This window comes from Aristolochia californica, unplaced genomic scaffold (assembly GCF_029961685.1).
Source record: "Aristolochia californica isolate CCGP_79_NKW_82.1479 unplaced genomic scaffold, dmAriCali1.0.hap1 SCAF_7, whole genome shotgun sequence".
Taxonomy (NCBI): Eukaryota; Viridiplantae; Streptophyta; class Magnoliopsida; order Piperales; family Aristolochiaceae; genus Aristolochia; species Aristolochia californica.
In genome coordinates, this window is record NW_027182268.1 from 39937885 (window position 1) to 39963504 (window position 25620).

The 25620-nt window shown below is 37.2% G+C and overlaps 1 protein-coding gene across 2 annotated transcripts; it reads right to left on the minus strand.

The window, feature by feature from the left end:
• Positions 1-5757: 5757 nt before the first annotated feature.
• Positions 5758-15778, minus strand: LOC137936825 (protein DOS2-like). 2 transcript variants are annotated; one of them, XM_068781727.1, is made up of 6 exons: positions 15268-15778; positions 14688-14788; positions 14177-14274; positions 9501-9706; positions 7523-7575; positions 5758-6318 (listed from the first exon to the last, which is right to left on the minus strand). In XM_068781727.1, exons 1-6 carry the CDS (start codon positions 15662-15664, stop codon positions 6274-6276), a joined length of 900 nt encoding a protein of 299 aa, XP_068637828.1. In that variant the 5' UTR covers positions 15665-15778; the 3' UTR covers positions 5758-6273. The 2 variants fall into 2 exon arrangements, with proteins under 2 accessions (XP_068637828.1, XP_068637827.1); XM_068781726.1 differs by having other exon boundaries at positions 7523-7581; positions 15268-15776.
• Positions 15779-25620: the final 9842 nt, after the last annotated feature.

Sequence of the window (25620 nt, forward strand, 5' to 3'; positions counted from 1 at the left end):
AAGTCGGTGCTCATGGAAATCATATCAATCAGCTGAAAAGATACACCGGCCGACAGATTTAGGGATAAAGCACAAGGACTGTACTTGAATGGATGAGGAATTAAGACACTCCTTACCGGCCATGCTTCATCACTCATAATGCAGAAAATCAAGCAATTGGTTGGCAAATCTATGACTGGTTTCTTCATAATTGGAAATGCATAATCGAAGGCTATCTCTTCACATTGACTGTATCGGCCTCCCTTACCAAAATGGCCCTGCATTCATGCTTGTCTTTAAGATCATTGAACGAGAACATACCGACACCCATTTGGCAGCTTCCCAGACTCCAACCCTGCGAATCTCATAGTCGAAGGCCATCACAGAAGGACCAAAATTCAAAGCAGCGTGTAGTACAAATAATAGAGCAGTCAGTTCAGATTCTCAATATTCATGCGATGCTGCAAAGCAACATGAAAAAGCACCCGTTTACAACATACAATCAAAGAAAAATCAACCTAACAAATTCCTTTAGCTTCCCCTCCCAAGGACAATTATCAAACAGATAAAAATGGTTTACACTTACACCTTTCCAATATTTGAGTCCTACATCGGTTAAGTTCGAAGATTTACCCTCACCTTATAAACATAATAGCGCAATCACTGTGCACGTCTTAGAGTGGAAACGACAAGATTTGAGTGACTCAACATGCTCAAAGTGTTTCAAAAGGTCAGACAACATTTTTTTTTTGAAATTGGCGAAGGCTTTTTATTCAGAGCAAGGGGGAAAAAACATAGTACAAGAGGGAATATATCCCCAGATTATAACAGGAAGGAGCTCCCAATGACTAGCGGCCTCTGGGACACTTCCTCCTAAGCTAGAAAATCAGAAAGACTATTTGCAGATCTAGATATGTGTTCCACTCAGTTCACCAAGTGGAGGAGAGAGCTGTCGTTTCATCAAATATGTATCTTAACCTCCATGGAGGCTTAGTTTTCCTAGCTGCCCATGAGTATGATGAGGGGCCAAGGTGGTTCTGAGCTGCTATTTTCGTGCCTTTGAGCAGAGCATTGGCCTCTGCCCCTGTGCATGCCCCAAGGGACCTGAGTAGAGAAAGATAATGGATCCATGTGATCTTTTAGGCTTCCACCACAGCCAGCTGGACCTTGATTTTCTAGAGATGATCCATCAAAATTTAACTTCCTCCACCTTTGATTGGTGGGGGGCAAGGAAGAGCCTATAAGTAGTAGATATATGGATGACTCTATGACATGTCCTATAGAACCGTGAGTGCTGGAATTTTCTCTTGTTCCTTTCTAACTAAAGAGACACAGGAACAACTTCTAGTGATGCCTTCGAAAAAATCTTTGGAACAGTCAGGTTGTTTGGTCATGGGGGTAACAGTCAACCTCTTCATTCAGATAATATATAAATCAACCAATAGGTGGTCCACATTATCTTCATCACCATATCATCAGACACTTAAATTCTCTCTCTCTCTCTCTCTCTCTCTCTCTCTCTCTCTCTCTCTCTTATACACACACACACATAGGAAAAGAAATGGCTTGAGTATGTAGATGTTAGCTCAGGTCAAAGGTTTTTCATATCTGAACTGAATCCACCTGAAAGTGAGTTGGATCTTCAGGCACAAAATGCTGGCCAAATAATCTCTAACCTACTATCTGACTCTCCACTTCCCAGTTGGTTGGCCTGGTTGGGTTATGGCTAGACCTAATGGCAGTTCTCATCAGGCCCTTAAGGAGTAATCTAATCTAATGATAAAAGGCTCATTGAATGAGAGTGAGACCCATATCAGGTGTTTATCTTTATCAGATCACAAGTTATATCATTGAGAATGTTAAAATTGGATGCCATAGCCAACACTTCCAATATATCAAGTCATGTATCAACCATGGAAAATGATGTATGATAGCCTTAGGGAAAATCTTTAAACTGTCCAACCAAAGTAACCGAAAGTTTTAAAAACCTTCATAACGAGATTACTACTCTTCTCATCTATAAAAGAGCTTTGCCAGTACAAGTACAAAAAAAAAAAAAAAAAAAAAAAAACAATATAAAATAGATTGAAGCAACGGTAGAACCTTGTTTCAATGGAAAAAAGTGAAGAGATCCCTTTCTGAAGATAAAGCACCAAATGCCCATTGAACATGTCCATATTTTCAATGATGACAGCTATGCCAGGAAGAATGATATCCAGTAATTTGAACAAAGAAGACCGCAACTTTGAGTGTCATAATGAAGCATGCAGTTAGATGGTACTGAGATTTTGATGCACCACAAGGAAGCTAATATATTGACAACATAAGAGAGAACATATACTGCATCAGAGAACAAAAGAAGCTATCATCCAAATATAAAACAGACATGAAACACCCCTTACTTGTGACTGCACTGGAAAAGACAAGGAGGAAAAAAAAGCCTAGTGGGCTGATAAACCAGAGCCTTGAAGAAATTTGTGATGGAAAGACTACACTTTTCTTAGGGAAAAATCTTCTAAGCTGTAAATAATATCAATGTAGCTCCAGTAACAACCAATTATTTGGAGAGATGTGTAAGACACATAAAAGCCTGTCATCTAAATTTCTGATTACTGGGATATCTTCTAGTTCCAAATATATATGATTCATTTATTAAATTTGAATCTCAGTGGAAAAAACAGAAAATGTAGATGCTCTGGCAAAGTATGCACCAAAATAGCCTCTGCGTCTCGTCAGAGATGGTATGCAACAATGTACTGCTATCTTGAGCCCAAGCCAAGCTAACTACCACATGAATGTTTGATTTCGGACATTGCATCCATTTCTGAGGTCTTTCATTTGCAGAAAAAGTGATTCATTTCCAGTTGTGTCAAGTGTATATGCAAGGAAGTTGTGATCAGGGGACACTCAACATGTACCAATATGAAGATAGCCTGCATGCATTACAAGCATGTCAAACTATGAGAAGAACCACCATAGGAAGCACAAAAAAGTCAGCTTACAGTAATACATTTCTATTAAAGATACTCACAGCAACTCAACTCATACTAAAGTGCACAACCTACAATCAACAAATCAATCAATGCACCACATTTTCTGAAAATAGCTACATTTTGAGAGAAGCTACCTCAATTTCATACAAGCACCATATTATTAATAGTTCAGACCTAAAAAAACAATCATATTTACGCATCCGTGAGAAGAAATTTTGACTGAGACCAAACAAAAAAAGAAGATGATCACACATAATGTTTAACAAGCAATAATGAGTGTGAAGGGGGAAAAAATCCCAAAGAAGTGAATGAGTTATAAAGTTAAGCAATATGCCTCCTATTTGGCAAGTTATTTTGGGATGGAGTTGTTTTTTTTTTTTCTGAACTTCAAGTAGATTGGAGGTAAATTTCCTCCACAAAGTCAACTTTCAACATTTAGGTGACAGTTCATTGTTCCCGACACTAAAACTTACAAGATCTTGAAATGAGTTAGCATGTAAGGAGCTTGAGTTAGGTAAAGAGGTTACACCAAACATAAATATGAGCTTGAGTTAGCTCTAAGAACATGTCAAAGTTGGGCCGATTCCTCCCAAAATGACATGGAGATATTAGGTCTCTTCCCAATTAATAAACATAGGATCTGTTCAACCTCATATTAATGTGGAACATTTTCCCACCAAAACACCTCTCACTTTCAGACAATTAGCCTGAGACATGAAGTGCATTTACAACTATTGATGCAACCTTTTTATCTAATGACATTGTTCAATGATCAAGGTCACTGTCTTCAAGAGATCAACAACAGAACCAGACTTCAAGGAAGTAGTAAATACTAGCTAGATGTGACAGGTCCAAGAAAAGATGACGATTTAATAATATTAACCATCAATGGAACATTTCATAACCAGGACATCAGGCTGAAAGCCTCCTCTTGCAAAATTATCTCTAGCAACAGGAAGATAGTCTTCAGCTGGCATGATGCTAAGATTGATTGATAGGGATGCTTTAATAGACTAGGAGCGGCAGTAGCATATTCTTAAAATTGGAAGCAAAAAACCACAAAGACAGTAGCTAAAGGGTATCCTCTACGATTTGAGCCAGTGCCAGATCTAACACCGCTCACCTGAAAGTAGGAGCCACAACTTACTAAGTTAATGAGGGCCATGGAGCAGCCATAGAGGGAATTAGGAAGATAAAAGAGTTGATCTTAGAAGTTTTTCAGGATCAAACAGCATAACTTGCAAAGAAGACAAAGCAAAAACTCAAGCAGTGACTTTTTTTACCTTAAATAAGATAAGGTATGTATACCAGTACATGAAAAGAGTTTTTTCAGCTCCTCCTACAGATTTTCCACATATAGATTACTAAAACTATGACTTTTACTTTTTTACTAATTTCACTTAAAATAAATTTACGCTCTTCAATAAAATAAATGTAGAATCATCATTCGGCAAGCATACATTCTCAATTTCCTTTCAGACTATTTTATCAAAAAGAAAATACTACAACAAAAGGGCATTAGAAAAAAAATGAAATACATTAAACTCCTTAACTTAAAAGGACATCAACATCAAATAAGCTAATCTGAACCATACTTTCTTAATTAGCAAGCTCCTGATCACAAACAAGTATAAAATACAAACGCTACTAAAAATTAGGGCACTTGTAAGATAGAAGGAGATTCCAAGAACAGAAACCAAACCAGGACACCACTCCCGGCATAGCAGAGACAGCAAGGATATTTCTTAAATAGAAATCTTCCTTGCAAGGAATAGGTGGAACAACCATTTTGCATCCGGTACTTACACATCATAATGTTATTGACAGAGACAAGTTACAGGTAGAATGTCATAAGTACATCACGGTTAATTTGAATTGATTGTGCAGGACATGAAAACAGCTAGAGTGTACCAAGTAAACGAGCATACATGTAAACTACTTACCAACATTGAATTATCATCAAATAATGGAAACCAAAAACATTTTGTACTGTAAGTGAAAAAGCAAAAGATTTGACATTAATAAGTGCCAAACTGCTGTGCAATTTCGTTCCAATCAAGTAGAACGTCCTCCTTCATACGGCCTTTGACATAACGCAAAGCCTTATTAACCCAACTACCTCAGTTGTCGATCCTCCGACATTAAATATGTCATTTCTCATCGAGCTTTCCAGAGAATTGCTGCGCCCTTTTCAACGCGTTTCCAATACAGCGAGAGTCAAATCTAAGCTATCGAAATCGTTCCTGGTACTCTTCATACAAGCTGTTGCTGTTCGTCGGGACAGGCTAATTCTGTCTGATCGATCTGCATTTTTTCAAATCATAACTCGGTCAGATGGAATTTAATTCTTGCCTTTTGTTTCCCTTTTGCGAAATGACGAAGTGATTTTAGGGCTTCATTTATTTAGCTTCAATGGCTTTCTTTTTGCCCTTTTGCGAAATGAGTCAAGCTATTAATGTGATAAAACTTCTTCTCTCACTTTGACGGCGTAACTGATTCCTCTCCGACAGTGTTTAGAACGTACGTATTTCATTTTAAAAGAAAAAAAAACACATGTAACAGACGGGAGGGATCAGAGTTGCGTCACTGCAAGGAAGATAGCCGCGAATATGATCCTGTGGTGTTGATGTTCTCACGGTACTCTCCCTTCATGGTTCTGAATTTCATTTTGCCATTGATGACCTCCTTGATATCATCATTTGTCTCTGGTCTAGTCTTTTTTAAAGTGTTCCTCTTAGGCTTAGATGTAGATTTCAACAAAATTTCGTCAATGAAAGCTCTTCTGTGATGACTATTGATTACTCCAGAATCTGAATTGGGCCTTGAAGCCGCCAACACAGTAGTAATATTCAGCTCCATCTAATACGAAAGTGGATCCCCCTAATTGTCAACTTTTAAGCAAAATATAAGCCAAGTGCAAGAATACACTAAGCACCCAATGAAAATCTAAAAAACTTGGGGTAAGGAAGGACGAAAAGATCCACACATGTTTATACATATTTTTTTCTGCGTAAACAACACGAGTTTATATTATCGGAACCGATATGAAACCATTTTGAAATTTGATCCATGTACACTGTAGAGCACGAGGCCCTCTTCAATTTCTGTAGTTCCCTTCCCTAATTCTACATTTGAATCGAAGTCCAACTAACAAAGGCGAACAGGAATCTCCCATCACCCCCAAAATGTTGAGGTAACCAATCCTCGTCTTACTGCCGGATATCCATCTTGGGATGAATAATAATCTTGCTCCCCGTTTAAGGGGTAATATCTTCACCCTCCAGAACCTTGAGTTCTACTTTCAGAGCTTTGCTGTTGTTTCAGCCTCTCCATCACTCTCTAAAGCCTGCAATTGGTTGACATAAAAAATTCACAATTTTTTTTATTATCTGCATAAACATTGTAAAAACTGAAACAATTGACATACTTTTACTTACTGCCCTAGACCATTACATCCTAAATGCCCAAATCCTAGCCAGTAACCCACCTCAGTTATTATATTGAGAGTTCCTTGATTTTTCTTTTTTGGCCTTAAAAATAACTTCTACCCTTGGGCCTCCTAAATGACATTTGAGGGAAAAATTGCCTTTAGATAAGTATGATTAGCATAACTGACCACAATTGCAGGGAGCTAGATCCTTTGTTTCCCCTGAAACAGAGCTCGATGCTAGAATTGAAAAGCCAGAGAAAGACTTTCTGACTCTCCCAGTAACTACGCCACCATGAGCTTCTACTGAACTATGGGGAGTTGTAGTAAAGTTGATAGACAACTGTAATAGTCTTTATCTCTTGAAACCACCAGCAAGTGTTGTTACTTTCTTTGAAGCCAACTAGGAATAAAACTCCTACATGTTATTTGAGTATGGGAACCAAAATAAAATCGAAGAACCTTAATTGAGTGCGTAAGGAGCCAGATTCAGGTGACTCCAAGTTAAAACACTGACCAGTGCAAACCAATCGAGCATTTATATAGACAAAAGACAAGCACCTTCCTCAGTCCATATTGTCAACTAGTACACTTTTTTCAACATTGCTTGGACAACAAAGAGAGAGAGGCATCAAAGGTTATCTACACAAAGAACTCTGTATAAAGGTTTTTGTGGTGGTATATCTGGGAAGCAGAAAGGTGAAATGTTTGATATTTATCCCTTGAATTACCTCTAGAGACAGAGAGGCATCAAAGGTTATCTACACTAAGAACTCTGTATAAAGGTTTTTGTGGTGGTATATCTGGGAAGCAGAAAGGTGAAATGTTTGATATTTATCCCTAGAATTACCTCTAGAGACAGAGAGGCATCAAAGGTTATCTACACAAAGTAGAACCCAGCACAAAGGTTTTTTCTGGTGGTACATCTGGGAATCAGAAAGGTGAAATATTCTATATTTATCTCTCAAATTATCTCTAGGGAGGTCAATTAGGAAATATGGAACTGCAGTTAACCAATATAAAATAGTTCATGAGAATGTAACTTGAAGGCCCAACGAAATAAAAGATACAGCTTTGAACAGAGAAAAGGAGTTCCAGAAGATGCATGAGACTTCTAGCTTACCGAGTTGGTGACAATCTTGTCGAAATCATCATCAAATTCGCCATCATCATCATCTGACACTTCAAGGATATTATCAAAATATAAATGTGACATAATGATGTTTCAAAGATAAACTAGACTGGTTCATAAAAACTAAAAGTGAGAAGGAAAAAATAATGAAAATAGAGAAAAAGGGAAAATAAGTATAAAACACAGAACTACCTTATTAATATAAGCGAAAATAATAAAAAAGATAGTAGAATAAAGCCTAGAAAGGGAAGCAAAAGATATTGAACTTGATTGTTTAAGTAAAACTAAGAAATAATTGCAAAAGCCCCTCAATCACATCATCTGACAGACATAATTGATCTCATGAAATAAGCTAATTGAGGAAGGTTGTTTCAGGGTCACAGACAAGGTAAAACCATAATGTAAATCTAATTCATCTTTTTGTCAATGACAGTTAATGGGCCAACAAGACAGAAGGAAAGAACAAAACATAACATGGATGAAACTAGAAGGGTAAAGCCTAAAAAAGGTAGCAAGTGATAAGGTATAATGGGGAAAGATCCATGTAGTGGACCCAAGGATAGCATGTTATGAAGTTGAATAAAAGCATGATGATGAACATTTCATTCTGAGGTATTTTCTTTAGTCTCTTTTGGACATGTCATGGATAAGAATTCGTGCATTCTGGAATGAAGACTAGTTTCAGGAAGACAGTTATTCAATCATTACAGCATAACTCAAAAAAGGAAACAAACAGAGATTTGCTGTAGCTCTCTAGACAAGTCAATAAGGTATTCAACAAGTAAAAAGCACAACAAAAATCAGGATTGGGCCTTCATTCAATAGCCAAGTGTGTGTGTGTGTGTGGGTGCATGGGAAGGAGGGTTCTAGTTTGAGGTATTGGATTCAAGCCTCACCAGGGTAAGGGATTTCAACATTCAACAGAAAAAAGTAAAGAAAATAGGTATAAGTCGGAGAGAATGCTTCTTAACTTGAAAACTATCATATTAATTTTTTTTCAAATTTTCTAAAAAAATAATGTTTTTAAAAATTAAATGATAAAGAATTGAAACCATTACATAAAGGCAAAAAAAGATACAAGAAAAATTAATACAGAAGTACCACAAGGATACAAAGTCAACTAGCACATGAATCATGTTTTGACTTCCTTTCTTAATGGGGGTTTTCCAAAAACCCATTCCACAATCTATTTTGCTGATACCAAGGAACAGGGATGGCAATTTTGTGAGTACAGGACATAAACCTACCCTATCACTGCTCATGCAGGGAAACACACGCATTGCCCAGACTAGTGAAAAGTATAACAGGTACTAAATTAAAATTATTTTAAGTCAAATCGTATTATAAAATAGTAATTTTCTATTCTATACAAAAATATGAATGACAGTGCCTCTTAACACGAATTTAGAATAAATATCAGTAGAAAGTTAAATTTTATACAGAAAAGGAGTTAAATTTTATAAAAAAAAAAAGAATTAAATTTATACAAATAATAATTTCAGCAGGGCAAGTTTTGCACACTTCAACCCTCCCCTATATCTGTGCAGTTTTTTTTTTTCCCCAGCACCCCCAACCCATGGGAAGAAAATCCTACCTTATCCTCAAGTTGGTTTAACCACCCTGTCAAACTGACCCTCACAAGGCAGAAATTAGAAAATATAGGAACATTCTTCCCTCTATTGTCTGATTACTTTTTCCTCTTGTGCATATCTTCAACATGAAGGTGTGTCAACTTTCAATACCCATTAATATTACTTATATTGATAAGTGAACACTGATAACTAACAATTATATTACAAGAATATCTTGAGGAAACATGTCAAAGAAAATGGACATAAGAAAAATGTTCTGCAAGTCATTAAAAAATTCTACAGCATGAATTGCTTACCCTATAGAAGAATCAAGAGGAATTCAATGAAATTGGAAAAATATACAATAAATGAAGTGACTGAAAAGGAATTTTAAGTACCTGGGCCCTCATCACTGCTCCCAAGGTCCCCCAAAAGAAATACATCCAAGTCGTGGTCAGCAGATGATGAAGTTTTATTTTGTTGATTCACTTCTTTGCTTTCCACTTTAGAAGCCACCACTGTGGTTGGGTTTTCCTTCTTGTTTTGACTTTCATCTTGGTATAGTGCCTTCACATTAGGCTCCTCATTGTACCTCTTTTCATACCTAACACAAGGACATCGCAAAAAAATACCTCAGTTGATAGCCATCAAGTTCACCTTCTTTAACAACTATTTAGAAGATTGAGTGTCCAGCACTTAACCGGTCTCAATAATCAATAGCATAACTTATGATCAAGTTCACAGCATAATTCCATTAAATAGAGATTTCTTACAACCAGTGTATGTTGAGTGAAAAAGAGAGTCAGAACTCTAAGGCAATTACATACAAAGAGTAACTAGTTGAGACTAGCACCTAGGTCCACCTTAGATTGATAAAATCCATATCATCATAACGTTAAAACATATAGAAAATGGTTTTGCAGATCACCACAAACAGGACAGACACACTATGAAGGTAAATTTGAAAAACTGAGGATGAAGTATTAGATTTTGGATCATAAGACTTTGAGAGCACCAATCTCATTGATAAAAATTGTTGTAGAGTACTATTTTTAGGCATCAATTCCCATACATGAGTAGAGTTTAGTTAATTTTTTAATACACCCAATCAATTCTAAATATGGCCTAGTTTCAAATACAGCCAATACAATCTATTAAATCAAGTGATGTTAATTTTAATAAAATTTGAAAGAAAATTTATACTATGAATAAAAAAGGCCACTTCAAGAACTATGGGAGGACCTCCATCAAATATTGCCGAGATGGAATTTGCCCTGCTGCATAGGGTGCAACTTCAACTTGATAAGATTCAGCAATTAAACCAGAATGACTACATCCATATAAGGAATTCTCAGAATTCATGAATGAACCGAGATGGGATTTGCCCTGCTGCATAGGGTGCAATTTCAACTTGATAAGATTCAGCAATTAAACCAGAATGACTACATCCATAAGGAATTCTCAGAATTCATGAATGAACACTGCTTAATTTATCCACCACCAGATGGAGCCACATTGACATGGTTGGAAGGTCACTACCCTCCAATCCTTTGAAACCAATCAAATTGGCTGGATAAATATTCCTCGGCTTCTGGATGTGCCTCCCAAGATCAGTACCACATCATAGTCCAATAATACTTGAGTGTAACAAAAAATTATGGGAGGCCCTCCACTTTTTGCTTCGAAAGTGGTGGCCGCAAGACAAGACATTTGTTCAGTTGATAAGAGATGGTTGAAGGAAATGGACTTGACGAGACCAGCAAGTTTGAAGTTTGTTAGAAAGTTGAAGTGCCTCAAGCTTAAAACTAAAGAATTGTGCAAACAGAGGCTGCTTTGAAACAAAGAAAGATTTCCTGCCAGATAGAAATCAGAATGTCCATCATCTTGAAAGAATCAAGACCACTTGACCTTGTTGAAATTATCAAAGATATTAGACAGAAGAATATGAAAGCACCATCTCAGCGAAAAGAGCATATCAGGAATAGGATCTAGATTCAAATCGGCGAAGGAGATTAGAACACCAACTCTTCCATTTCATAGCTTCAGTTCACCATAGAAGAAATAAATGATCCTCCTTCAGTCCACATCAAGCAAGGAAGCCATAAATTACAGAATTAAATCAAGACAACATACCTCAAAGGCCAGGTGCAACAAACCTCCAAATCATGAGAATTTCAACCAAAGTGGCTGGGAGCATTGAAGTATCATTTAGAATAGAAGAGATTGAAACAGGGCAAGCCCACACATAACTTAACAGATTCAACTCTGAATTTTACAAGGTTGGCTAGGATATTGTAAGTTGGTTTCAGGTCTTTTATGAACATAACATAGTAGCCAAGAGCATAGGCTCATCTTTCATTGTCTAATCCTTAAGGAGGGAGCCACACCAGCTAAATTTAGTCCAATAAGCCATCTAGTGACTAAATCATTGCAAATGTGCTATCTCTAAAACTAAGCAAAGCTTCTTTTTTATGTCATAAATGAAAATCAAGTAATATTCATAAAAGGAAGACAGATCCTGGATTTGGTATTCATGGTGCATGAGATTATTGATTACTATAATATAATTGGGCAGTAAGGAGAGGTGCTAAAGCTAGACCCAGAAAAGGCCTTCGACAAAGTGAATTGGCAATTCCTAGATTTTCTAATTGACGAGATAGGATTCAAAGAGAGGTAGAGGTGATGGATATCGAGCTGTATACGATAGGCATCCAACTCTATTCTCCTAAATGCTTCAGTAAAAGGATTCATCAAGAACTCTAGGGCTTTCAGGCAGGGAGAAGCCCTTCCCATCTGCTCTTCAAATAGGTTAGAACAATGAATAGGTCACAGGTTTAAGCACTGGAAATCAGTAACTCAGAGTCCTATTGCAATTTGCGAATGACATAATTATTCTGTGTGAAGGAAAAGAGGATCAGCTGGTTAAAATTCAAGATTATGCTCTCCATCTTAGAAGTGGTTTCAGCACAGAGAGAAAATCGGAACAAGTCAGGCCAATATGGTACAAATTCAGAAGTATTAGAATAATGGCACATGGTCATAGATTTGACCTCAACATATCTTGTGTTGTCTCTCTTTATTGGTAGGCCTACCAAGCAGCTTTGGAACCCCATTGTTGAAAGGTCTGACAAAAGATGACATCATGGAAAGGGCTCTCATTTGCAAGCAGAGCTACAAGGAAAAAATCTACTTCGGTAGGTTACCCAACATTTCCTTTTCAATCTTCCCTGCCTAGCAATAGCAGGCCAGCAGCTAACATGAAGTAATAGAAAGGAGATTTTTATGGCGGCGATCTCAAGAACAGACTATCCATTAGTAAAATGGGAACAGGTCTGTCAACACAACAAGGTCGATTCGGGAATCGAGAGAATACAGCAGATGAACTCAGCTTTTCTATCCAAGTGGCTTTGGAAGTTTGCAGTAGAAAAGATTCAATGTGGAGAAGAATATCCAGAAAATATAACATTGATCAAGGATGCAGGATACCCCCTGGTCCAGATCCACAAAGAGGGACAAGAATATGGAAAGCTATAACAAAAGTAGCAAGCTTTCAACATCAAGTTCAAGTTTTTTTTTTTGAAAAGTGTAAAACATCTAGTTCAAGTTAACAAAGGCTCAACTGTCAAGTTCTGGTCAAATCCATTGCTTAGAGATGATCCATTCATGTAATCTTTCTATTGCTCTATTGAATGGTTAGAGATCCAGACATTTCAGTAAGAGCCTCAAGAAATGCTTTGGGTTTTATTCTGGGTAGGATTTACATTTCAGATGAGGGTTGTCAGGTGATGAAGCTGTTGAAGTCTCAAGACTATGATGCTGGAGAAATCATACTTAGGCGGTCATTGAAAGAATTCTATTATCTGGAGCTCAAATTCTGCAGGTGCTTTCTTTGTAGCCTCTTTTTTATACTCTCTCCTCAACCTACTCTCACTCCACTACAGCTTTAAAGCACGGTATGCATGAAATTTGTTCAGCACACACAGGGAACTCCATTTCGCCTGGACTATGACACATGAGAAAACTTTCACACTTAATGAACCAGCAAAAGGAGGCAGCCTGTAGCACACAATTTCAATATGAAGAATCAATGCACCACATGTTTGCTCTTTCAGCATATCAGCATAAGGGGCAATCCTCAGAAAATATGATTTATCCCTTTGTATCCAGATTTTCATGAAGTTTGAAAGTCAGTGCTGTTCTTGGCCTCTTTCTAAATATGGGAAAACCTATGGAAAGCAGAAATTACTGTAGAGAAACAAATGAACATTCCAGCATTTATCCAGAACCTTGGGCCATGTCATTGAGTAGCCAATGACATATGCCTCCTTTTCCCAGCCCAATGATAAGAAGATACTGGAAGTCCATCATGAACTTTCATGATCATTTACTCCCACTCTCACTAAATGGTAGTGTTTCCTCAAGGATGGATCAAGTCAAATTTTGACTCTTCAAAAAACCCCAGGCAGGCTAGTTTTGGAGTTAGTATCAAAGATCATAATGGTGTGGCCCTCCTTATTTCCGGGGACAACTATCTCTATCTCCCACCTCTCACTCTATCCATATTTTCATCTATCTCTGTCCATCTACCTGTCTATCTAAAATTTTGAAATTTTCGTTCTAAAATTACAGTGATATGTTATTTTGCTTTTTTACATTAAGGTAACAAATGGACTACTGGTAAGGCCATATTTGTCCTATAGATTCTAACTACAAGGCTATATTTGGAAATATGACATCTGAGAAGGCTGCATTTGATAATAATCCTATAATTCATTTTATAAGCTTGTGTAATAGACATACTAGTCAATTTCATTTTATTCTATCCATATTTTTTTTATTTTTGTTGTTGTTAGAAAAAAGTTGTATGAAAGGAGAAAGGGAATTTGGATTGGGAAGAATCTCTTAAAGTTAATAACATGGGAAAAGTAACATTTCCTTTAAACCCTACTAACCATCACCATCCAGATCGCATAAAGCAGCAGGTACACAACTTTCCTCCATGGAATCTAATTATCCAATTTCACGTGATTCAAAAGGCTTTGGTCAACTCTAGCAGAACGATATGGTTACTTACAGGGCAACATGACTGTTTACAAGTATAAAATATATCCTCCAAAACTTTCTTTCCTTCATATGGCGTGGGCACAATTCATATCTTAACCTTGAAATTTCCTGTAACAGCAATTTCAGCAGGAGTTTAGATCTATAATTCATTAAGTAACAAGAACAGTTATAAAGTAGAATAATGTCACTTCCTATGGTTGTACACTATCTGGAGAAATAAAGATAAAACCACTCTTAACTCAGAAAACAAAAAAGATGAAATAAAATGATAAGCATTAGAAAACCAGGAGTTGCCTTCATTTTTTGAAACACTTGCCCACTAACTCTAGCCCACTAAGGGACCAACCTTAGATGCTCATAGTTCATCTGAGATCAATCCCGCACACAACCTCTATCGGTCTCCTATTGAAGATTTGACACACAATGAAACAATACTGAAGCTGGGTAGAACTTCTAACCCCAATAGACCCAAAATGAAAGATTGGGTGATAGAAAACAAAACACCAAAACAAAGAAGATACCTTTACAGTTGAGAGTACTAGAGTTGCATGTCTTGCTTCCCATTGTGTAAGATCCTGGCGAACATTTGAGACCGCGGGCACCTCTGACATTTCTGGTTCATCTGCAAAACCGATAAATGTGACGCATCAGCATAATGAGCAATTAGTTTCCAGCACAACGAACACCTTTTCATCCATTACATTGACCAGTATTGAATGCAGGCAACTCGGGACAAATTCCTTCAATGAGAAGGTGATGCACCCAACAGTTAAGTGTTTCATACCCGATAAAAGTAACCACCAAGAAAAGTGTAAATTGTATACGTCCAGTTTTAAAGGAACAACTGATATATTTCCGTACTCTATCCAACTATAGAAGTTTAACTTCATCGTACCTAATAATGGTGACTGAATACAAGATAAAATCCAAACAGATAGTCACTAACACCCTGATCCATGCGACATTTTCAGAAGGCTAGTCGAAGTACACGATTCCAACCATAAAATTAACCTAAAACGCATTCAGCGTGTAACTGCTCCAATTTTGCGATATGGAAAAAGCAATATATATATATATAGTGACCGCTAGACAGCGCATTACCTTCCATTGGAAAATCCTGAAACGTACTGATCGTAATTCCCCTCACAAATTCCCTCAACTCATCAGTTACGCCGAATTTCTCCAGCTCTGATTGCTCAGTGCCAGCCGCTGTTTCTGAGGTCGAGATCTGTAGAGGAATCTGAGGCGAGATCCCCTCTGCGAGTGTTTTAATCTGATCTGCACGCTTCAGTGCCTCAACCTTAATGAGATCGGCTGTCTTGGTTGCCTCGACAGCCAATTCTTTTGATTTCTTGGCCGTCTCTGAGACGAATTCCTGAGAGAACTTGGCGGCCCCTTTGGTTAACTCTTGTGACTTCTTTGCAGCTTCTTTGGTTATTTCTTGCGAACGCTTCGCTGCTTCTTCAGCGAAGCTCTGAGCTTTCTGCCAGAAATCCATGACCGCAGAGCGAGATCGGCTTCTTGGAGATCTCTTGCAAGCGAAGACGCGAAAATGAAAACAGGGAAAAGACACAAAACGACAAAAGAGATTTTAGCACGATAGCATCGTCCTTTCGAATCGGAATTCCTAAATCGTAATATGCATCGGCATTTCACATGCGAATCGGAAATTTTCCACCACAGAACCAATGAGATTTTGAGGCAGTGATGCCGGTTCGCGAACCCATCTATAAAACCAAACCCGTTTTCCCTAGCCCGACGGCCTCGTCCAAACCCTGCAGGTCAAGGCTGATCCATTACAATTTTGAGAAATGCTCTTAGAAGAAATTTATAAAACTAGCAAGGAGGGCTGATCCCATGTGAAAAGTTATTTGGTATAAAACATGTGAAATATTATCAAAGTCGCTCGATCATTATCAACAACGGCTATCTTAGCCATCTGATCATGATTGACGGTTATCAATCAGTCGTTCGATCATGATTAATGGTTATCTCAACCATTTGTACCAAATAGTTTTCGTATTGGATCAGTCATGAACAAGTAAATAATTTTTAAAGAATTTAAGGATATTACATAATTTTTTTAACATAATCACACAAATAACCAATTTTTTAATTTACTTTCACAAATATCCAACTTTTACCGGTCAAGTGCTTATAAATGTCACATGTTAACTTTAACTGACTCCATTGTGACACAATCATTACACCACATCAGCACCCAAATAGTCACAGCCACATCATCAGGAAACCACGTCACCATGTAGGATGCCACATAATTGAATAAATATTATTAAATTATTAAATTTTAAAAAATATTTATAATATTTTTTTAAAATAAATAATTAAATTTAAACATTGATTTTCTATTATGGAAGGCAAGGACTAGAACAAGCTAAGAAGTTAACCCTTTGAATACGCAAATGTTTCAGAAAGAGCCCACTCGATCTCTCCATCCCTACACCTTTTAAAAAAAAATTGCAAATGCTATTGTCGTCCAGCCTAATCCAAACTCATCTCCAGCTTTTGCTCATGCTTCTCTTCCTCAACTTCAATTTTTTTTTAAGGGTGGACAAAGACGTATAACTGAAGCAGAATCTAGCAGCAATAAAGACAACTGCTCAACTCTTGTTAATAACGAGTCGACAGAACGAACCAGAACGCTTACAATGTAGGCATTTCCTAAGCTCGACGACTCTTGCCTTCAATCTTCCCCGACTATATATTCGTTGAACTGCAATCTTCTAAAGTTTACAGGGGAGATGGGTTTTTCCTTCCCTTTCAACCACGCATTCTCGGATAAAGTATGCAGGAGATGGGTTTCTCTTTCCCAGTCGTGCTCCAGACCACACAGCAGTGAGAAGGGAACATTTGGTGAGTTTTTTCATTAATGGAGCTACGAAGAAATTTATCTTGAGTTAGTGTAGCTTGTGCTTGGGCTTCATTTGCGGAATTTCAATGAACATGCTACTGGCAACCCAGTAATCTAAACCGTAATAATGAAATGCCTTTACATGCATCGGGTGGCAAATAGGCTTCAGCTTCTGTGGAAGCTATCTACTGCACACCACAGCGTCCATCCATGTTCTCTCCCTGGATGGAAAATCTTCTGAGGAAGACCTTTACCTTCAGTTATTCCTCGGTAACTTCTTGAAATCATAAAATGATCTGCACGGCGCTTTTGTTTTATGAGGTTTGTTTTTGTTCCAGGAGTTCATTTTCAAGCTCAACAGTCATGGTAGGTTATAAGTTTGATCAATAAGCCTCTTAAGTGCCTAGTGATATCAAACCAGGGTTGATGCCCAATGTATGATCTCTAAGTTATTTGTGTACTATGAGCTTTATGAGATAAGAGACATGTTGTTTGTGTATAGTGGACATATTAAAAAAATGTTTAGGTCATTAAGTTTAGGTAATAGACCTCGTAAGTAGCTAGACATTTTGGATGAAACCGGACTCAACTTAATACAAGCTATTGAGGAAAAAAGAAAAAAAGATGTCATTTATTCATGCATTTATCGCTTTGGAATAAATCAACAATATTTATGATTGATCCAATACGAAAAACCATTTGGTAAGAAACATGCAAAACGGCTATCTTAGTCGTCGATCATGATCAGACATCGGAAATAACCATTGATCATGATCATACATCTGAGATAGTTTTTCGTATGTTTCTCACCAAATGATTTTTCATATTGGATCAGCCTTCCCCTTGCATAAAATTGCATCTAAACTTTTTGATGGATCCAACTTTTTTTTATCTTACATCAGGATAACAGATGAAGAACTGAGACGTCGACCTTCTGTTTCAGTCTTACTAATTTGATTACAAGAAGAACGAAAAGGGAAAGATGAAAACACAGTGACCACTTTCTTCTTAGGCTACCTCTATTACTGCAAGCAACACTCATTTACAGTCACTGCAAGCAGAGCGAGTAGGGTCAGTAGCAAGAAACACCACGGTGTTAAACTGAGGGTGAATGGAAGAAACGCCCAAGCCAAAATAGTGAAGGCAAACAACAAAGAAACCAGAGCAAGCATGTAGAAAGCCTCTGCTAACTGCGGGAACGACGGCGAGAACACCACCCCAATTACCGTCGTATAAAAGGTTACGACAACGAGGACCAGCAGCATGTAGAAAAGCTGCCGTCCACGATGGAAGAGAGCGAAAGGAATCACTCCGCCGTCGTTCTCGACCAAATCGGAGGCGCTTACGAGTGCAACTAAGATGGTGCAAGATAAGATAACGAGGAGGTTGGCCCAGGAGTGAAGAGCACGGACTCGAGCCCTTGCTTGCGCCTGCCTCTGAAACGGGCGTCGGAAAGCTGCCGGACGCCGTGGTCGCTGGAGTTGCAATAGGAACTCGAGTTCATGACGACGGGCTTCCATTTTTTTTTTTGTAAGAGAACGCTTAAACTGAGTCCCTTTACAACCTCGAAGTAGGATCAGACATCCCATTATGGGAAATCCACCTTAAATACATAATTGAAATAGTTAAAAAAGAATTAATATAATTTTTCCCGTGGTAATCGAAGGCGTTAACTCGCCGGGAAATTCACTGGAGGGCGTGAACTACCAAAGAGTTGATGATCACTGCTTTTTGTCCTTTTCTTGTATCACAGATAAAAACTAAGAGAGTATGGGAGTCTCCTTGCTTTCTCCTGGGACAAGGCAAATCGTCCAATATGGGACTGGCGGAGTTACCTCTGAATCGGTGAAGAAAGCACCTGTTGATCTCAGTGGGATTAATTTTTTTTGCCTCGAAGCTTAAATTTCGAGGATGAGGCTCTTCCAACCAACACGCTTCTTTTCTTTGAGGTTTTCTACGAGAATCATAATGAGTGAGGATGAATATACGAATTCTTGAAGCCTGACGGGACAAATACTCTCCGATTCCAAGATGAAAATTAAAGATATTCACTAGACAATTAATATTTTTCAGTATTTTCCAACTAATACTTACTATTATATTCGATTTCTCTGCGAATTACTTCTCAGCTTCTGATCATGCTCACAGAAACTTGATCAGGTCGATGTTCCCCTTAGTTTAAGGCGGATGCGATCGTAAATGTTTCTAACAGTGGCTCCTAGGAATACAAGAATGACCAAAACACCGACAACCAGGGCCACCCATCTTCTTCCCTCTGGAAGCAGCAAACTCGTGATCATGTAGAAACTGGCGGCTATGCTTACCACTGCAACTGGCTCCATCACTCGTGCAATCTTAGGAATGGAGATGCCGATCAGGGAAGCAGAAAATGCCACCATCAAGGCTGCGATGAGGAGAAGGAGACTGTTGGGAGAAGCTTTGGTTGCTGTGGAGTTTAAGAGGCTGAAAATGGTTATGGCTGCTCCGAAAGATAGGCCAAAGGTGGTTTTAAGTTCATTTGCAGGTGCAGCGGCCGTTGGTGTTGGATTATCATTGTCCTGCGGCCTTAAACGCCGACGGAGCAGTGAAACTGAGATAGTTTCCGGCGGCAGAAAAGGGAAGCGAAGGTATTTACCAACAAACTCTCTAGATTTGGCAACAAAAGCTCTAAATTTAGCGACAACGTTGATACCCCTTGTCCAATCCATGATGAAACTCGGAAATGATCGAAAAGAAAAACCGATCCATTGCCATCGTTTAATAGACGTAGTGCTCAGACTACTTTAATTTTATATATTTTCATTTTTAATTTTCCTAGAAGACGGAGTGCTGAGACTTGGCCGTCGACTACGTGATCAGTATTCATTTAAAAGTAGTTTCGTTAGCTTGATTAGACTTCACCTGCTCTCTGGTCCCGTCGTTCTGTCAGAAACGGAGGTCAAAACTCAGTTAACTGGATATAGTTGATGATAAGGCGATGACAACTCATTTTTACCATCGGCCAAAATCATGCGTAGTAGAGAGGAATCTAGCTGAAATTAAGGAAAGATGACAGAGGAGATACCGGAGAAAAGAGGAATTCAAAAGATCTGGAGGGGAATTTATATTTAATCCCATACAGTCTTGGTAAATTGAATACGCTGATGAATTGAGTAGGACGGTTTAACTACTCAAATTACAAGTCGACGCTCTGATCTACTGATTGAAATGTTTCAAATAATTTACACGAAAAAGAACAGTTCACTGCTTCAGAAGCTTCCCGGAAAGTTACGGAGTGACCAAATGGGATCCTCTTAAGAACATATAATGTATTATCAAGAGAAGTAGAGAGAGAGAGAGAGTTTTATTTTGTTTATTATTTTTAGGTTTTTTTTTCTTCTATTTGAGCCTTCCAAGATGAAAAGAGCCCATAGTCATGAACTCGAGGTTAATGGTGGCTTCGAACCAAGCCGGCTCGCGAGCCGCTCGAGTTCGGCTCGGTTTCGGCTCAATTTGAAATATTATATTTCGAGCTCGAGCCGAGCTCGAACTCAGGGATGGGCTCGTTTACATTAACGAGTCGAGCTCGAGCAGAGCCCAGTTCGGCTTGCGAGCCGACTTGTTAATATAACGAGCGATTCGGGGATCGGGAGACCTCTTCGATTCAGGAAATTTTCCTGCAAAACCCATACCTTTGTCTGCCATTTCCATGCCGTTTCAATGTGATTTCTCGCGGAAATCGCTGTCCGTCGACAGTTATTCAGGAAAAATGGGGGATTTGGTCTTCAAATCCCTCGTTCTCCTTTTCCCTCTTGGATTCTTCGATTTATTCCTCTACGATTTTTGTCTTCCTTCCTCAAAGATTTATTTCTCTTCTTCCTCTTCGATTTCTTCATCCAAGCTTTTCCTCGCTGACGAGACGAAATCGACGGTCCGACGGAAGGAGGTAAGATTTTTATTTAATCTTTCTGTTTTTTTTTCGTCGCCGAGCTAACCTAAAAAATCTCTAACTCTCTCTTCGTTTCTCAGCTTCGTTTCTCACCAGTGCTCCTTCATTATTGGAAAGTTTTTTTGGATATCCGAACGACACACTCTGTTTCTGTAAGCAATCTCGACTCTGTTTTTTTTTCCGATATTTCCAGCTGACAATTCAAAGTACACTCGGGAAGAAATCATTGTAAGAAAACTGGTATGAATTTTATTTCATGATTTTGAGTGTTGATACTGTTTGATTTTTTGAAACAGTGAGTTCTTGATTTAAGGGTAGAATGTAAGAAGATCATTTTATACAGATTGTATAAGGTTGACCTATTTTATTCTCTTAATTTATTTATTTTTGCTTGAGCGTGCCATCAATTGCATTCTAGCTGGCTGAGAGCCAGGAAACTTCATACTGAGCTAACATTCAAGAAGGAAAGGAAAGGTGGGGGAGAAAAATCCCCCACCTTGTCATTTGTTATGTTTTTGTATATCTTAGAATGACTTACTAAGCTCAATTGCTATAATGTTTGGAAAATAGTTGGTTGGTTGTCAATGATTTTTTTGCTCAAATTCCATTGTTCTTCATAAATGAAGTTATTATTCTAGACTTTCAAATATTTTTATGTTGTGGGATCTTGTTTCTTTTTTGCCTTCTTATCTTTAGGTGTCTGGCCTCTTATACAATTTTGTACGTTTATCGTATATTTCAGCAATAAACAGTAATGGTATTCAAATTGTTACTTGATATATTTTAGCAATGGAATTTTATTTTATGATTTTGAGTGTTAATAACATATTCCGTTCAATAATACTCTATTATAGTTAATGGAATCAGGAGCTTTCTTAATTGCATCCAACTTCTCTTTATTATAAAAAAAAAAAAAAAAAGTTAGTTTTTGTCCTTCTTTCTTAATTCTCATTGAACTTATATCTACTGCTATTCTTGGTATAGTGGGGTATTGAGGTTGAATTTCATTTTTTTTCATTTTTATCATTAATTTCTTAGTATTGAGGTTGAATTTCATCAGAATATTAGAAGAGAATGTTGGTGTGCTTATTTCCTTATCTTATAAGTTTTTAAATTTATATATAAAAAAAGGATCAATATATTGGACTGGAAACTATTGGGTGCAGGGCTACTGGCTCAAAGAGACCCCGTTGCATTGAAAGACAAGGATCGTTCCCGATTGTCACAATGTCACGTACCTTCCTCTAAGAATAAACAAGTATCTTAAATTATGTGTAGGATCTTTGTTGTTCAGATAACTTTCTTTTCTATATGTTTTTAATTTGTAATTTTGTTTTTTTGTAGACGTAAGAATGTCAACACCTCCTCAATTGACATCAATAATTAACACTAGTTCTAGTGTAACTATAAATAGTGACTCAACTCCACCAGAGTCACTACCCTCTGTCATAGAAGTGGGCCCAGATGAAATTACCATAAATGAGGATGAAGGTGATTCTACGCATACTTCAAAAAGACAAAAAAAGTCTCATGTGTGGTTAGAATTCAAATAAGTATCACTTAATGGTACAAAAAAGGCTCAGTGTGTTCATTGTAAAATCAATTTGAGTGTTATTAGTAGTGGAGTGACCACACATATGAGTCGACATTTGAAACGTTACACTAGTAGAAAAGTGGCAATAAGAAAACAAAAAACCTTAAACTTTCAACCAGTGGGAGCGGGGTCTAATGTTGATCAGAGTCCATCTGGACTTCCTTTTATGGATTTTGGAGGAAATTATGATCAAGCTAAAATGAGTACTCATTGCTCATTGGATTCTTATGCATGAGCATCTATTCATGATAGTAGAAGAGGAGGGATTTAATTTTGTAATGAAGATGGCAAATATGAATTATGAGAAAATATCCCGGAAGACTATTAAGAAGGAGTGTATGGAGGTGTATGAGGCAGAGAAAAAGAAATTGAAAATTTTGTTAAAAGAGATTAACAAAATTAGTCTTACCACGGATCTTTGGAAGTCTCAAAATCAAAAAATTGAATACATGGTTATTACTGGGCATTTTATTGAAAGTAATTGGAAGCTACAAAAACGAGTCTTGAGTTTTGTGCATGTTCCTCCTCGTCGTGGCGTTGATATAGCAGATGCTATTTACAAGTGTTTGAAAGAGTGGGAGATTGAAAATAAAGTTTTTAGTATTTCAGTTGATAATGCTGTACATAATGATATTTGTATCAGAGTTTTGAAACAAGATTTTTCAAGGAAAAAAAATTTGGTGTGTGGTGGAAAGTTATTTCATGTGCGTTGTTGTGCTCATATTTTGAACTTATTAGTCCAAGATGGTCTTGCTCAGATTAAAGATATCATTGATAATGTGTGTGAAAGTGTCAAATTCATAAATCTGTCTGAGGCTAGACTTCGCACTTTTTTCTGAAATTGTACAACAATTAAAACTTGGTGAAAAGAGGTTGGTTATTGATTGTCCAACTCGTTGGAACTCTACTTATGACATGTTGTCTTCTGTATTAAAATTCAAAGATACATTCTCTAGATTTAAAGTTAGAGAACCAACATATGATTGTTTGCCAAGTTTTGATGAATGAGAAAAAGTTGACATGGTGTGTGAGATTTTAGAAGTTTTTAATGTAGTTACTAATATAATTTCAGGGAGTGACTACCCTACTTCTAATTTGTATCTTAGTGAGGTATATAGGGTAAAAGAAGTTCTGGATTTTCATTCTACAAATGAAAATGTTTTCATTAGGACAATGGTTAGTAGAATGAAAGAGAAATTTGAGAAGTATTGGGGTGAATGCAATTTATTGATGTCTGTTCCTTCAGTTTTGGATCCAAGGGTCAAATTAAAGTTGATCGAAATGTCTTTGCCAATGATATATTCTATGGAGGAAGCTACAATGAATATAAATTTAGTTTGATGCACCTTATATTAGATCTACGATGAATATGTATCCTTATATAATGTGGATATTAGAAATGAAGAGATTGTTTCAAGTACTAGTAGCTCTATGGGTGTTTCCACAAGTCGTAGGCATTCATCAAGTTCAGGTTGGTCAAAGTTGATGAGTTATATGAAACAAAAGGATGTAGTTAATTTACCAAGGTCAGAATTGGAAATTTATCTTGAAGAAGGTGTATATATTTGTGAGGAAACTTCACAATATGATTTTGATGTTTTAGAATGGTGAAAAGTGAATCATATGAAATTTTGAGTATTATCTAAGATGGCAGCAAACATCCTTGTAATTCTCATATCCACAGTAGCTTCAGAGTCTATATTTAGTGCTAGTGGTAGAGTAATAGACTCATATCGTTCTTCCTTGGCACCAAATACAGTTCAAGCTTTGATTTATGGCAGTGATTAGATTCGGGTTCTTCACGGTGTAAAGAAAAATCAAAAGGTGAATTTCTTTGATCAATTCTTTATTATGATATTTTTTAGTATATTTTTTAATTTTATTTATTAAAATTTTGTTTTATGATTATAGCCTGAGAAGAAGAGTGTAGAGATAATACTATCAGCTACATGATTTTTCATGTTTCTCTCATCATGGTAATTTTAATATTTTTAACGACTTTAAGTAACTAGTAATGGAAGAGTATTTTTTTATCTGACAATAACTAATTTTATTTTTTTGTTTTTGTCGTAGGTGGAGATTTTGCTCATGTAGGGATGTATATTATTTTCTAGCATTAAGAGAAACAATTATAGTTTGTAATTTTATAATGGATTTATAGTTTTTATTTGGGTGATTGTAAATTGATAGTGATATTTTATTTAATTTTTTTGTGTTTGATTATTGTATGAAGTTTATTTATAATATTATGCAGTGTATGAAGTGTTTAGACTATTTTATGGAGTGTTTATGGAATGTATAGATAATTTTATGGAGTGTATATGGAGTGTTTATGGAGTGTTTATGCAGGTATTATGTATATTAATTATGTCCAATTTTAAGTAGAGGTCATGCCGAATTTTATACAAATATTATATACATAGATTATACTCAATTTTAAGAAGAGGTTATGCCTCAATCTTATACATGTATTATATATATAGGTTATGCTTAATTTTTTGTAGAGGTCATGTCCAATTTTATGTAAAATGTATGTATAATTTTATATATATTTTTTGAAATTTTTTAAATGTATATTGAGGCTCAAGTTCGGCTCGAAGCTCGGCTCGAGCTCGGTTAAGATTTTTGGGCTCGAGTTCGATAACAATTTTAGGCTTGAGACGAGGCTCGGCTCGAAGTTCGGCTCGAAATATTTAAATCAAGCTCGGCTCGAACATAGGAAGGTTCGGGTTCGGCTCGGCTCGAACATAGGAAGGTTCGGGCTCGGCTCGGCTCGATACCTCCCCTTCTCGAGGTCCTATTGAAGCAACACAAAACATATAGGCTTGTAAGTAGGACGGGGTGGGGGTCCAAAACAAGGCCCATTAGTAAACGAATTGGATATGAGTTGTTAATGGGTTGGATTGCCACACAGTTCGAGCAATTCGTGAGTCGAGCCTGCACCGGATGGTGAAGAACACATCACTGATCACTGTTGCGATTTGCGAAACTCAGTGGCTCAGTCCCTACGAAACTCAGATTTGATGGGTACCCTTCGTCATCAAGTATGCCAGGCCCGGG